We start from the raw sequence: 15,208 nt of genomic DNA, 5'->3' as shown, positions 1-15,208 counted from the left end.
GTGAGTGGCAGGAGCAGGGCCCTCAGGCAATCACACAGGGGAATCCTCCCGGCCAGCGCAGCAGTAGCAGTCCTTATGAGGCTTCCGGCCCCACCCTGGGCCAGGTGGTGAGTTGCAGGAGCAGGGCCCTCAGACACTCACACAGGGGAATCCTCCCGGCCAGCGCAGCAGTAGCAGTCCTTATGAGGCTTCAGGCCCCACCCTGGGCCAGGTGGTGAGTGGCAGGAGCAGGGCCCTCAGGCAATCACACAGGGGAATCCTCCCGGCCAGCGCAGCAGTAGCAGTCCTTATGAGGCTTCAGGCCCCGCCCTGGGCCAGGTGGTGAGTGGCAGGAGCAGGGCCCTCAGGCAATCACACAGGAGAGTCCTCCTGGCCAGCACAGCAGTAGCAGTCCTTATGAGGCTTCAGGCCCCGCCCTGGGCCAGGTGGTGAGTGGCAGGAGCAGGGCCCTCAGGCATTCACCCAGGGGAAGCATTGCATCCATGCAGGGCTGTCAAGGCCTTCAGGCTGCTCTTTCTAGGCCCACCCTGCAAGGTGCCCAAGGACAATTACGCACCCCACACATACCCAATTTTGAGAACAGAGCTGGGCCATAGCAGAACGAATCCCAGTGAGTAAAACAGCTGATAAAAGAAGTAAAAAGCAAACATCAAGAAAAGAGGGGTGGGAAGTCAAAAAGAAATGGGTTTTTTCTGTATAGGATGCTAAATGTTTTGGAATGTTTGGAAGATTTAATAAAAATGTTATAGGAAAAATGGTGATGGGTTGCTTCTCTTATCAGTCCCTTCTCTGGGTTTCTTCTCAGCCATCGGAAGCGCTTCCTGCATCCTCCCTTGGCCAGCTGGTGGCTATTTCCTCTCTGTGCGCACTGGATCCGGACCCGGAGTGCGGGCAGCGGGCAGCAGAGGCCCTCTGCCATCTTCTGCCCATTCTGCAGCGCAACGAAGGTAAGACTGGAAGAATGCATCCCAGCATGGGTTGGGGTGAGGAAGACCCAAACTAACCCTTTGGCTTTCCTTTGCAGAGACACTGGCAGGAACGTTAAGCAACCAAATACTTATCACCAGAGCTGAGAAGGTCCTCAAATCCACTGGAGGACCGGTTCCTGAATTGTTCGTGAATAATTGTTACCATCTTGCCAGCGTAAGTCGCTGTCTCTCAAGCCACATGTTCTGGGTTCCGCAGAGGCAGCACCTGGGCTTTCTGCTCCCCAGCCCTGCCCTGTGGGCATCTCTGACCTTCCTCTCTCGCTTTCAGGTCTTTGGCGCCTTTCTCCCTGCGGAGCAGCTCTTGGAGGCCATGTGCTTCCTGGCCAGAGACCTAGTTGTCGAGAGCAGCTTCAACCCACTGGATATCTCCCACTTACTGCAAGAATTCATCAAGCAGTTTGGCGGCACAAAAGTGGAGGTAAGGTGTCTGCAAAGGTAGGAGAGAAGAAGATTCTCCGCTTTGGTGTAGGGGAGGCAACTTCATGCCATTGGGTGGCCAGGACACATGTTAGTTGAAAGGGGCCTGGCAATGTCAGGACAAGAATCTCAGCCAAGGGTCCTGAGAAACATGGGTTCAGGGAATGGGGAATTCTCCTCCTTCTGGGAGCAGACTGGCAAGCTTCTTCTCTTGGCCCACAATGGATAGGGGAACTGGCGCCCTGGAGCTACCTGGGTCCAATACTCCCAAGGACCCTGAGTGGTACCATGGAAGGAAGATGGCTGTGGTGGCACAGGTCAAGGGTCCCTCTTTCAATGAGGGATGGAGGGATCTGCCTGCGGACAGCCCCACTTCCTTGTACTTTCCAAGCAACCCTCTCCTTTTCTCTGACAGGTGAAGGTGCTGCTGGAGGCCTTCTATAAGATCGCCCAGGGGCCTAGAGTGCAAGGCAGAGACATGGCCGTCGTTGCTTTGTCCACCCTGTCACACCAGCACCTGGTGAAAGTGGTGGAATACCTCTTCCAGTTTCTCTTCAGGTATGGAGCCCTCCAGGTTCGACTGGGCTAAGGGGAAGGTTGGCAAGCTGCAGGGCTTGCTCAGAAAGCCCTTGCTGCCATTTCCTCTCTCTGGAGCATGGCAGCAAGCAGAAGACTTGAATCTGACCATTGCTTTTGTTTTTGCATTCACAGAGACTGTGAGAGAGTTTGGAAGGAGGTTTTAGCATCGGCCGATCCAGACCAACTGATCCATGTCATGGCCAAGCAGATTTACCAAAGCCCCTTGGCGGAATCTGCCACCCAAGTGGTAAGGACCAACCACCTGCTTTCTGGCTTCCTTCTTCCCAGGGTAATATCTAGGGGTTCCCGTATTCAGCAGAAAAGCAGGGAAAGTGACTTGCACCTCTCTCTCTTCCAGCAACATCTCACCAGCCTGTTGCACGCCATCCTCAGGATGGAGGACTACAAGGCAGCTGTGCGCCAGAACTTCCCACAGCTGCTGATCGCTCTCCTGGGGATGGTTATGAACTACCACTACGACCAGGAATTCCTCGGGTGAGTAGTGTGTTGCAAAGGGACCAATGGAGTCCTTTCCCCTTCAACCTCGGGGGGTTTCCAGTCCAGCTTGGTTTTCCAAGGGAGGCTCTCCTTCAGGCGGCTGCTAGGGAGGAAGGATGGGGAAGGAATTTGAGTGTGTGGCAATGACCCTCCTGGTAAAACTGGCCTTGCTTTGGTTCCAGAGGGGCTAAGGAAGTTCTGCACCTCCTTCTTGGCACCACTGGAGAGGAAGTAGAGACGGCCATCGTCGACCAACTTTTCTGCCGGGAGAATTTCAGCCAGGGGTTGTCTGCCATGGTGAGGTAAGAGGAAGAACAGGGTAACCTTCCCCAGTGGTCTGGCAAACAGAGCTGAAGGCACGGGGTTGGACTGTGCCCCTGTTTGCTTCCTGCGGTGTCTTTCCCTTCCTTACCAAGATCTGCTTCTCCATTTCAGAGCTATCGGAAAGCGACGCTGGTGGATCCCTCCCATGGCGGAAAATATCACCGCTGCTCTCGAGGACTGGGCATTTGCCGGAATGCCACAAGTTGCGGCAGCTATCTACATCGAGGTGAGGGGGACTGAGGTGCAGGAGGAAATGTGTGCAGCAAGGAGGCCCTGGCTTGGTTTCGGTCGAGTGTTGGACTTTGTGTTCTTTAGCTCCCTTTGTGTCCTTGGTTCCCCAACCAGCCTTCATCAGAATTTGGACCTTGCAGTTGCCTTTACCTTCCAAATTCTGTGGGTTATGTCAAGGCTACTTTGAGCCTAAGGACTGTTGCCTGTTTTAGTGCTCCTCAGAGTAGACCCATTGGATATGATGTACATGACAAACTTTGATCCATTCACTTCAGTGGGTTTGCTCTGTGCAGAATTGCAAATGGTGGGTAAAAGGAGAATGTGCCTCAGCCTCTCATCACTGAAGAGTTTCTTTCTCTTTGGGCCTCTTTAGCTGCTCAGCTGCCATCTGCTTCCCTGTGAGGATACACTGGAGCAGCTCTTCAACTGGCTGGAACATGACTACCTGCAAGTCCGGAAGCTCAGCATCAGAGGGATATCCCTGCTTCTGGACTCTGACATGGCAAGTGATGCTCAGAGGGAGGGAGGGAGGGAGGGAGGGAGGGTGGTACAGATCTCGATTCTAATCATGGCCCAGCACTCTTTTGCTGGCACAATACTGAAGAGCCTGTGCTAAAAGGCGTGAGGCATTTCAGACCTTTGAAAAGATTCTCTCTTTTGTGTAGGATCCTTCGCTTCTGCGGCTCTTGCTGCTGGATTCCCTCCTTTATGCAAAAGCCGATGTCCTCCCAGAGTTGATAGAGCTGGTACACCGAGCCTACCTCTCCGGGGACCTGGGAGAGGAAGAGCTGAAGATGCTGGCGGCAACTTACTGCGGTCTGGTTGCCCATGTGAGTATGAGAGAAAACATGACATCACACACGGTGGAGAAGGAATGCTTTGGAAGAGGAAGGGTGGGGTTTAGACTGGCATGCAGCGGAGATGTTCTGGCTTCAGGAGGCTGTTCTTCTGGAGCACCTTCTCTTGGAGGAGAGTCACCCCACCCCCAGTCTCCCCCAGGAGGAGGACAGGGGTCTGAGCAGCCTCAAAACACCCCAGTGGGCAGGAGAAAGGAAACTGCTCTGATGAGAAACACAGTCTCTGATGTTTTCTGCCTACAGGAGGAAGACTCCGTCCGGGCATCAGCCATCCAACATCTGGGGCTGCTTCGAGGCTGGGTGAGAGACCAAAGGCTTCCCATAACATCAACAGAAGAAGAAGCCATTAACGAACTGGTTGTCGTCCTCATTCGCCTCGAAGACGAGGATGAGGTGGCCAAGGTAAGGGCCAAAGAGGTGGAATTATGCAGTAGGAGGGAGGGATTGTTCTCAGGAGCTTCCAAGACTATGTACTGCAATTTGTAACCCTCTTCTCTTCTTGTGTTGCAGGCCGCAAGGAGGGCTCTTTCCCATCTAGCCCCAGAAGTCAAGTGGTGGGCTCATCCCAACAAATTTAGCCTCCACTTTGCTCTCCACCAGGCTGCCAAGCATCTGGTAAGGTCCCTCTGCTTCATTGGCAGCTTTGCCCAGGGATGTCTTTGGGAGTGCAAGGCTCTTCTGCCATGCTCTCAAGCCTCTCTGATGCCACTTCTCCTTTGTCTTTGCCCACAGAGCAAGACCTTCAGCAAGGACATCCTTCGGAGTGCTGCCTTGTTATGTACGAAGCTGTCTGCAAACAGGATGCCAGCAGTCTCCAGGATGGCAGCTCTGCTTCTGGGTAAGTCAAGCAACGTCCTTCCCTGGTAGGGATGGACAGAAATGTCTTGGTAATGATGGCAGGGAGGCTGGCCATGTCCCCAGGTCACCTGCTAGGTAGGCCTCCATCTGTGCCCAGATCTTGCTCTGAGTGCTTCGCGAGGGTGGAGGCCTCTAGATGCAGCAGAGCATACCTGTCTTCCTTCCAAGCTGCCTCTGTCTCTGCTTGCTTTGCACCGAGATGATGTCCCTTTTCTTGCCCTCTCTGTCTCTCTAGGTCATCTGGCTTTCCAGGATGCCAGTTTCATCCATAATCAAGACATGGCATCCTATGACACATGTGAGTGAGACGTACGGAGGTCAGGGAGGGCTGCTTCTGCTGAGAAAGGTCTTCAGGGGAAGGCAAATTCCCAGATGTATGTTCAGACAGAGGTGCCACAAGATGAACATGCAAAGAGGAATGGAATGTGACTTCACTGCTCTCTCACACACACAAACACACCTGATGGCTGTTTTCATATTGTTGATGGATGGCTCTTTTCCTGTGCATCTTCACCTTGCTCAACCTTTCTCCCTTTCCACTCAGGGCTGGAAGAGATGCAGCAGCACGACGAAGAAGGGCTCAGGCAGACAGGGAGGAGCTGCCGGAACATCATGCAGCGGGCCTATAGACATCAGGAAGAAGGAAGGGTCCAGCGCTTTTTGAGGAGGATGCTCCACTGCGTTCACAGGGAACCTTACCCACAGGACTTCCTGAGCTGCATGCCAGGTGAGGCATCTAGTGGGCTATTGGGACATCTGGTCGGCTGTTTGGATGGGACGTTTCTCAACGAGCCCCTTTCTCCTCCTGACAGAACATCCGGAGTAGCGCCAGGCCAAGGCAACGCGGACACCAGAGTTGTGCTGCAGAGATACCATCTTCTGCTCTCCGCAGGATCCAGTCTGGACCAGCGCCAGGAACATCACCGCCATCAGGATCGACCAAGAGGAGTGGTGCTGCCCTCACGACCCTCCGTACACAGTGGTAGGAAACCTTTTTGTTGTTGTTTTGTTTCTTGTTGATGTTGTTTTTGATTGTTGATTTTATTGATTTGAATCTCAGGGTGGTCCACAACACCGAGTATACGAAGCACAAAATACATAATAAGAATAATCACGGCACAAAATTCATAATAAAAATATCAGAACATAATATAAATTAAAATAATAAATACCTACTAAAAATAGCCACAAGACTAATGTATGCACACTAATAAACAATACAAAAGCCCTGAAACAACACTCCAGCCCACAAATACAAAATCTAAACATAACACATTTAACAACCATTTAAAACAACCCCACCTTCTTGAAGAAGGCTGATATATTAGATTTAGAAGGTTGGAATGTGAGGTTTGGATGGCACGCCTACCTAACACACAACAAAGTGGCAGTGCATAAGGACTTTTTAAATCATATAGTCAGAATTTCATTATACAAGGTCTGGGATAAGTACCACAGACTCTTAGAGCCCAAAATATCCTGGTGGATATCCCGAGTGGAGATGATAATGGTAAAAAAGACAAACATGGACACAAATTGGGCGACTTACCAACAATTAATAAAGGTAGAACAGGGCCAATTAAAAATCAAATCGTATCAAGAAATTAAACAGTATTGTAACGGCTGGATTCAATATCACCAAATAGTGCATATATTTAATCAGGATAAGAAAAATGGTTTTGGAGAAAAGAAGTCATTATTACAAAAGGAATTAGTACAAACTAATAAAAAGACCCTATCTAGGATGTATGATCTACTTTTGGAATGGGAACTCAAGGATGAGATGCTAAAGGACGTTACGATAAAGTGAGCGCAGGATTTTGGCCACAACATAATGTTAGAACAATGGGAATAGCTGTGAAAATTTGGCATCAAGTTCACAGCATGTTATACAATAATCTAATGAAAATGATCTACCGATGGTACCTAACCCCTGCCCCGAGGAATCGGCAAAAATCTATAAGCAAAAAACCAATGTGTGCTGGAGATGTAGCACCGAGATAGGAATAATGTACCATATATGGTGGGGTGTAAGGAGATAAAAAGCTTTTGGAACAAAGTTCATGAAGAAATCATTAAGATTTTTAAAAAATCATTCAACAAGAAACCAGAAGCATATGTTGCAAGCATATAATCTTGATTCTTAAGATTTTAGCCACTTCTAGCCTTAACAATTTAAGCATTATTAGGATACATGGTTATACATAAAACATAAAGGTAAAACTCTTCCAGGTGGCCTTGCCACATTCCCCCCTTTCAAGCTTAGAAACAAGTCACAGTTGTTTCTCCAGCTTGACTCTCATGTTGAACCCCGGTATAGACAACAGTGCCTCTCAAGGGGATCTCTTCAGGGGGCATTTCACGAATTAGTCGAGCGTACTCATGCTCTTCTTCTGGCAGAGGGAGCAGGGCTCAGTATATGGCCATGATGTGGGTTTTGGTGAGATTCTTAATGCTTCAGGCCACCATTCCTCAGAGTAGAGATATGCAGCAAGGGGTGATGCAAAGAAGTATTAGGAAGACCAATCCTCCTACTGCAATGGCGGTCAAAAGGCTATGTAACCACCCTACTCCTGGGACCCAAGACCACATCCATTCCCAAGGATTCTAACTGGGTTGGTTATCATTTATAAGAGTCTGTAATTTTTGCAACTCATCCTCAATAGTGTTGTTGAGGTCATGAAACTTCACTCGGCATTTGCCTTCCGGGACTATTTTACAAAAACCTCCTGATTTGGCGAGGAGACAGTCAAGAGCAAGTCTATTAGCTGCTGCTATCTGGTTCAAATTCTCAATCTCAGACTGCAACTGTCGGAGGATATGTGTAGTGGCATTGATGGTTTTCTCCAACCTGCATGTTAGGGCAAATAGTGCTTCACAATTTTGTTCAGCCACAACTCCCAGATGTATGCCGATGGTGAGGATGCTAACGAAGCCTCCACCAACAGCACCCACAGACCGGTCCAGGAAAATCTCATCACTGCACTGTTCCCCTTGGACTTTAGAAAGTAAAGGCACCTATTCCCACACATTGATAATTACCAGGATGGTAATTAGTGGCTAGTTGTCAGGGAACTGCCATCGGAGAAACAGGAGGTGAAAGGGCTCACAGAGGCTGAGAGAGACTTATCAGCTGGGGAGGGAACCAGCAGGGGGAGAGGAAGGGCTCCAAGGGAAAGTGAGTCGGAGGGAGGGCTCAGAGACACTTCCAGCGAAAATAGTGGGGAGGTTTCAGGACCTCCCATAGGGACACCCACTCCCCGCCGGAAACTGTCACGCCGAGAGTCCAGAAGACGCGTTTCCGTTAAGGAACTTTTATGCTGGAAGAAGTTCCGTAAACGCCCACTGTCCGATTCTAAGAGCGACTGATGGAGCCATGCTTAAGGAGCTCCGTCACAGACAGAGGTTTGTGGACTTAGCCAAACTCTGAGGGACTAGGACTTTACGCACAAGCAGCTCATCATCCCATCACACTAGTCCATTATACAAGAACCAACAGATGGATCCCTGTCCGGTCAAGTTGACTGTATATTGGGGAAAGTATGGATACAGATGTGAGGATGTGGTGTTGCTTTGGTAAGAGGCGTTGAAGGAACCCCACAACCAAAACTTATCAGTGCACTGTGTGTAATTTCCCAGCCAACCTTTATGTTGGTGGTGCTGGACATGCGGCCAATCTTTCCATTTGGCGTTCCATGATCCAGAGGCATAACAACAAAGCACAAGCCCTGGGTGGTTCTGGAGAACCGGAAATATCAGTAGGAGGTAACTTTCATTTCAGAAGGAGGTGTCGCGAAAAGGCCACTTTGATTATACAGCAGGCCTGCCAAGACAATGTCAGGGTCCCTGATTAGTCCTGGGATGAGGGACATGTCAGCTACCTTTCTAGGGTGTTCATAATAAAGGGTGACATTTTCGCCATATATTTGAAACATCTGCTTAGCATGCTTTACAGAAACATTTTCTTTTGTCATTGGTCTCCTCAAGGTCAAGATGCACATCAGGGTTAACATCAACTTCATCGTGATCAAGGAACTCCAGGGGTTCAAGGAGACCAAGGATATCAACAACTCCTCTTTCTGTGCTGAGGTCCCTACAGGTAAGCGTTTGACCTCTACTATTTCTTCTAGGGTCACTATTACATATCCTGCCTTCCTTTTCCCTTCCCAGATGAAGCTGCTCCTGTCCATGAAGTATTCCACATCATGGTTCTTTAGAGGCTCATCTTTCCGGTCAGGGCGACTGGAGTACACCTCATTCATTACTTGGAGGCAGTCATGGGGCTCATAGTCCTCTGCCTCGGGGAGGGGCAATAGAGTGGCAGGGTTCAGGGTATTTACAACTTGCAGGTGCACCTGTGGGTTTTCACACAAGAGTCCTTGATATTTAGCCATGCGATCATTGGAAAGCCAGTATCTCTCTTTGTATTCCATAAGAGTTAAGACCGCAGGTGGTACATTCACATATATTTCCTGTCCAAATGTGAATTTGAATGCCTTCTTGACTAATAGAGCCGTGGTGGCTGCTGCTCGTAGGCAAGGGGGCCATCCTTTAGCTACTGAGTCAATAGTTCAGACAAATAGGCCACAGTTTGCTTCCAGCTGCCCATCCTTTGGGTCAGGACTCTTGCTGCCACCCCCCTTTGTTCATGTACATACAACTGAAAGGGCTTATTTGGGTTTGGCAGTCCTAGGGCTGGGGCCTGCATTAGCTTGGATTTCAACGCATTGAAGACCTCCCTCTGCTCGGTGTGTCACTCAAAATGAGCGTTCTCTTTCCCCTTAGTGCTTTCATAAAGGGGCCGGGCAAGGTTACTGAAATCTGGGATCCAGGTGCAGCAGAAGCCTGCTGCTCCCAGGAATCCGTGGGGCTGTCTGCGGTTAGTGGGTTCTTTAATAATGCAAATAGCTTCCTTCCATTCAGGCCTCAATGCCCTTTGTTGATGGGAAATGTCAAATCCCAAATATCTCACAGTCTTTTGGCAAATTTGGGCCTTTTTGAGGGATACCTAATATCCAGCCTCCAATAATAGGTGCAACAATTCCTCTGTGGCCTCCTTACAGGTCTGATACTCATCACAAGCCACCATCAAGTCATCAACGTACTGAAGAAGCACCTTTTCCCCAGGTACTGATTTGAATTTAGCCATCCATACTTTAAAAAATTATTTAAATGTTCCTTTATACTTTATACTTTATATTAATTCTTTATACTTTTCTATTTTAATATTGTTTAGATTCTTCATCGGTTCTTGGGCTGTGTTTGGATGGATCATACCTTCCTGCTCCCATTTAATCTGAATTATCCTTATCATTCTTTCTTTGTCGTTTATCATCAGTTTATATAACATCCCTGCTATCCCTTTCTCCGTCATTTGTCTTTTGTTCAGCACCATATCTATTTTCATTTCTGTCCTCGTTGTTTCCTCTGCTCTTTCCATTTTTATTAAATCATAAAGTCCTTGCACTTTCAGCCAATATTGTTTTCCTATATTTTCTAAAAAAACTTTTTTTGTAATTAAATCCCCCTCTTTATCAAACATATCTTTTAATTTATAAAATCCCTGATCTTCTAATTTCTTTCATCAACCAGGTTCCCTTTGACCCTCCTGCATATATTTTAATGGCATCCACCTTGCGTATGTTGGCATCCATTTCGTATTCCAGTTCTTCCAGATTCCTAACACAGTTTTCCTTGGTCCTATTGTCTTCTTAAAAGCCATGTTAATATCTCTATTAAATAGCCCTTCTCTTCCTATTCATTTATTTCATTCTCCAGCCTTATCCATTTAATCCCTTCCTTATATCCAATATCTATTCGATTTTTCAATTGGAATGTTTCATAGTAAAATTCTAAGTTCGGTATTGCCCATCCCATCTCTTCTTGAGATGAATAATTTACTATGTCTGGTGTTCTAACTCTTTAACTTCCAAAAATCCAATTTTTAAATATTTTATAATTTATATGTTAAAATCAATAAAAATTATATATATATATATAAAAAAATCCAATTTTTAAATACCTTATTCCATGTTTTGAACCATATTTTCCTAATGGCTAGTGTAATTACTTGAAATAAATATAATAATTTTGGTACCAAAAACATTTTAACTGTTCTAACCCTACCTAGAATAGATTAATTCTTTTTTTTCCTTCATGATTTTATATACTTCTTGATCTTTCTCCACGCTTCTTTGCAATTTACATCTGGAATCCTAGCAATATTTTCAATAAAATTTACCCCAAAGTATTTAACAAATTTCCTATTGATATCCATCTTTGTCATTTTTGCAATTTCCTTCTTCTCCTCTTTATTTGCGTCCCAAAATAAAATTTCAGACTTCTCCAAATTTACTCCCAATCCCGACTCCTCTTTAAAGTCCTTCAGGATTATCATAAATTCTCTTAAGGGTGTATTATTGTAAATAATAATAGGATATCATCTGCATACATGTTTAACTTCATTTCTTCCTTTCCTTTCTTAGATCCTTTTATCCTTACTGAGTTTTGTATTCTGTCTGCCAAGTACTCCATACGCAATACAAATAGTAGTGGTGAGAGTGAACATCCTTGTTTAACTCCTCTTTGTATAGTGAATTGATCTGAAAACCCCCTCATTCACTCTGACCACAGCCTTCCCTTCTCTATACAATTCCTAGATTGCTTCCACAGAGTTCTCTCCTAATCCTACCTCCTGCATAATATTCCATAAGAACTTATGTCTAATTGTGTCGAAGGCCTTATACACATTCAATTTTAAGACCACCAATTTTCCTTTTACCCTGTTTGTTAATAAATGTATTTATTAAAAAATAAAATAAAAAAAAAATGTATTTATTAAAACAACAAAAAAATAAAACAAAATAAAAAATAAAAAAATGTATTTATTAAATGTATTTATTAAAACACATTTCTTATAGGATGGCCTATGTATCTTCCCTTAACAAATCCATATTGATCTTCCTTAATTATTTTTGGTAGTACCTTTTCCAGTCGCCTTGCCAGGATCTTTGTAAATATCTTATAGTCTTGATGTAATAGGCTATTTGATCTGTATGACCCCACCTCTGTAGGGTCCTTTTGTGGTTTTTCAACCACTACTATTTCTGCTAGTTTCCAAGTGTCTGGGGCTTTCCCCCCCTTCTAAGATATTATTAAATACTTTTTTCAGTTCTGAGCCCAGGATATCAATTGTTTCTTTATAAAAGTCTGCCGCAATTCCATCTAATCCTGGGGATTTCTTACTATTAAATGATTTAACTACATTCTCTATTTCTTCCAGAGAAATTTCCTCTTTCAGTCTTAATCTATCACTTTTTTCAATTTTAAACCCTAAACTTTCTCTATTTATATTTTTATTTTCTTCTTTATATAAAGATTTGTAGAATTCTGCAAATTATTTCCTTGTTTCTCTAGAGCTTTGTGTAAGTATTTTCCTTCTGGTCTTAATGGCCTTCACCCTCTGTTTATCCCTTCTTTTCTTTAAATAGTTTGCCAGTCTCTTATATGATCCTACTGAGGTTCCCTGAAAACCATTTTTTATTATATTATCTCTCTTCCACACCGCAACTATATCCAGCTCTTCCAATTCCTGTTTTAACTTTCTTAACTGCTCCTGTCTCCTCCTTAGAAATTTAACCTCTTGCTGTTGTTGCAAGATTTCAATCTCTTTAATTTTTTCCTGTCTCCCCGAGTACCAATCCTTCTTAATCGCAATCTCTTTCAGTATACAATGTCCTCTTATAACAGCTTTGAAAGCGTCCCATACTACCGGGATCTCGGCTGAACCATTGTTTTCTTTAAAATACCAACCTATTTGTTTTCTAATATATTTCCTGTCGATCTCTTTTGCCATTATTAGGTTATTGTACTGCCATCTCCTACTTTTTCCATCCTCTTCCAGTCCCAGCTCCACAAATAGCGGAGCATGGTCTGAAATCCATATTCCCATAGTCTTTGCCTTTCTAACACTGATTTCATTCCCTTCTTTAATTAGCACGTAGTCAATATAAGAGAAAGTCTTATGCCTGTGGAAGAAGAAGGTAGGTTTGGTATTGGGGTTTCCCCTCTCAAAAACCCATTACACCGTTATTTTAAGGTTAATGGGCTAAAATTGGCCACAACTTTATTGGTTACAGGTGATGAGTGGTATTGACTTAGGCATTGGTCCTATCCGACTATCCGACTTCAGCCTGTTTCCTTGAAAATCCGGAAGGGTTAACACCAGCAGGGGGAGCCCTGCTGATGCACATCAACTAGGCACTCCCCCAGGGTCACTGCTCAGGGGCGTGCCTTGGGCCCTGGCCTCCATAGGCTTCAGATGGGACCATGCCCCCCAGAATCCTTTGTCGGACTACCCTTCAATATCCGGGGGAGGTGATGGCGCTCCCCCCCCCCATACACCTACATAACAATACCCATATAAATGCCTAACCGCCACTCGAGCAAAGCTCGCCGCCAATACCCTCAGACCTGCAACCAATCCCTAATACCCGCAGATCTGTCAGCCAACCAAACATCGTTTCCCGCATTGGAAAGATGCACGCCATCCTCGTGGTAGAGGGTGGAAAATGTTCAGGCAGGTTCCAACTGGCCCAGACTGGTTGGAACTGGCCCAGACTGGTTGGAACAGGTCTAGGCTGGTTTAAACCAGGCCATGTTGGTTGAAACAGGTCCAAGCCGGTTGGAATCAGTCTAGGCCAGTGTGAACCAGTCTAGGCAGGTTTGTACCGGTCTAGGCCTGTTACCATGCAATATGTGCCATTCACTACTACTGACCTGCTAAACTGGAAAACCCATACCCTGCCTTTTTCTGAAAAGCCTCAAGCTATGCAGGACCTAATGGCCTCAATCATGGTAACCCATCTGCCCACGTGGCAAGATTGCAGGCATCTTTTAATGACCCTCTTCACCACTGAGGAAAGTAGGAGAACAGATGCCACCTCAGAGGGAAACCTAAGGGGGGAGGTGCCACCAGCAGAGCCAAACCCGATGGATGGGTCTGTATTTGGTACACCCTTGCAGATTCAAACTGGCTTGGACCGGCACCAACCGGCCTCGGCTGGTTCAAACCAGCCTGTATCGGTTCCACCCTGTTTGGACCAGTTCAAACCATCCTAGACTTGTTCAAACCAGCTTGGACCAGTTCCAACCATTCTCAACAGGTTCCAACCAGCTTGGACCGACACAAACCGGCCTCGACCGGTTCAAACCGGCCTCGATTGGTTCCAACCTGGGTTGGGCTGGTTCCAACTGGCTTGGACGAGACCCAACTTGTATGAACTGGTTGTGACTGGTCTGGGCTGGTTCCAAGTGACATACTCCTGTTCCAACTGGCCTGGACCTGTTCTAACCAGCTTGGGCTAGTTTCAAATGACCTGCACCTGCTTCACCTGGCCTGGACCTGCTCCAACCTGTATGGGCCAGTTCCAACCTGCTTAGAACTGCTCAAACTGGCTTGGGCCATTTCAAACCGGCCTCAACCGATTCAAACCAGCTTGGACTGGTTCAAACTGGTATCAAAAGGCTCCAACCGGCTTGGACCGGTTCAAACGGGCCTAGACCGGTTCCAAGCAGCTTGGACCTGTTTCAACCAACTTGGACCGGTTCAAACCAGCCTAGACATGTTACAAGCCATCTGAGCCAGTTCCAACCAGTCTGGCCCAGTTTAAACTAGTCTGGGTATGTTGGAACTTGCCTGGACTTTTCTCCAACTAGTTTGAGATGGTTTAAACCGGCTTGGACCGGTTCCAACCGGCTGGGACCTGTTGTACACGGCTTCGATTGGTTCAAACCAGCCTAGACCTGTTCCAACCACTTCAAACCGGTCTGGGGAAGTTGGACCAGTTCAAATTGGTCTGGAGAGGTTGGAATCTGCCTGGACTCTTTCAATCTGGTTTGGGCTGGTTCCTACCGTCTTGTACCAGATCCAACCAGTATGAACTGGTTCCAACAGGTCTGGGCTGGTTCCAAGTGACATAAACCTGTTCCAACCAGCTTGGCTCTGTTCCAACCAGTCTGGGCCAGTTCAAACCAGTCTTGGCAAGTTGGAACCCATATGGACTTTTTCAACTCGTTTGGTCTGGTTCCAACCATCTTGGATCGGATCCAATCGTTATCAACTGTTTCCAACAGATCAGGGCTGGTTTCAAGAGACATACTCCTGTTCCACCTACCTGGACCTGTTCCAACCAGTCTGAGCTAGTTCCAACCAGTCTGGGCCAGTTCAAACTTTGGACCGGCACATACTGGCCTCGACTGGTTCAAACCAGATTGGACCAGCACAAACCGGCCTAGTCCTGTTCAAACCAGCTTGGACCGGTACAAACCGACCTAGACCGGTTCAAATAGGCCTAGACCTATTCAAACCGGCTTGAACTGGCAAAAACCAGCCTAGACCAGTTAATGCCAGCCTAGACCTTTTCAAACAGGCTTGCACCCGTTCCACCCTGTTTG

General features: G+C 46.6%; 1 protein-coding gene across 2 annotated transcripts; it reads left to right on the top strand.

Annotated features, from left to right (window-relative positions):
* Positions 1-2,986: 2,986 nt before the first annotated feature.
* LOC310754999 (uncharacterized protein) lies at positions 2,987-9,891 on the top strand. 2 transcript variants are annotated; one of them, XR_014544125.1, is made up of 11 exons: positions 2,987-3,033; positions 3,412-3,540; positions 3,704-3,868; positions 4,139-4,297; positions 4,406-4,510; positions 4,628-4,733; positions 4,989-5,051; positions 5,298-5,480; positions 5,566-5,735; positions 8,741-8,852; positions 9,817-9,891. XR_014544125.1 is itself a non-coding variant. In XM_083631666.1 (9 exons), the coding sequence occupies exons 1-9, from the start codon at positions 3,001-3,003 to the stop codon at positions 5,577-5,579; spliced, it is 957 nt and encodes a 318-aa protein (XP_083487792.1). In that variant the 5' UTR covers positions 2,987-3,000; the 3' UTR covers positions 5,580-5,944. The 2 variants fall into 2 exon arrangements, 1 of the variants encoding a protein (XP_083487792.1); XM_083631666.1 differs by lacking the exons at positions 8,741-8,852; positions 9,817-9,891 and having other exon boundaries at positions 5,566-5,944.
* The last annotated feature ends 5,317 nt before the right edge of the window (positions 9,892-15,208 follow it).

Source organism: Podarcis filfolensis (assembly GCF_964270895.1).
Source record: "Podarcis filfolensis genome assembly, contig: HAP1_SCAFFOLD_77, whole genome shotgun sequence".
Classification (NCBI taxonomy): Eukaryota; Metazoa; Chordata; class Lepidosauria; order Squamata; family Lacertidae; genus Podarcis; species Podarcis filfolensis.
Note: the sequence above shows the minus strand (reverse complement) of the source record. Positions and strands in the feature narration are given on the sequence as shown.

Excerpts from the sequence above, each read along its gene's own strand:
- LOC310754999 (XM_083631666.1), top strand. The coding sequence starts at position 3,001 with ATGCCACAAGTTGCGGCAGCTATCTACATCGAG. Across the intron at positions 4,298-4,405 it reads ACGAGGATGAGGTGGCCAAG|GCCGCAAGGAGGGCTCTTTC; the intron begins GTAAGGGCCAAA and ends CTTGTGTTGCAG. Across the intron at positions 4,511-4,627 it reads ACCAGGCTGCCAAGCATCTG|AGCAAGACCTTCAGCAAGGA; the intron begins GTAAGGTCCCTC and ends CTTTGCCCACAG.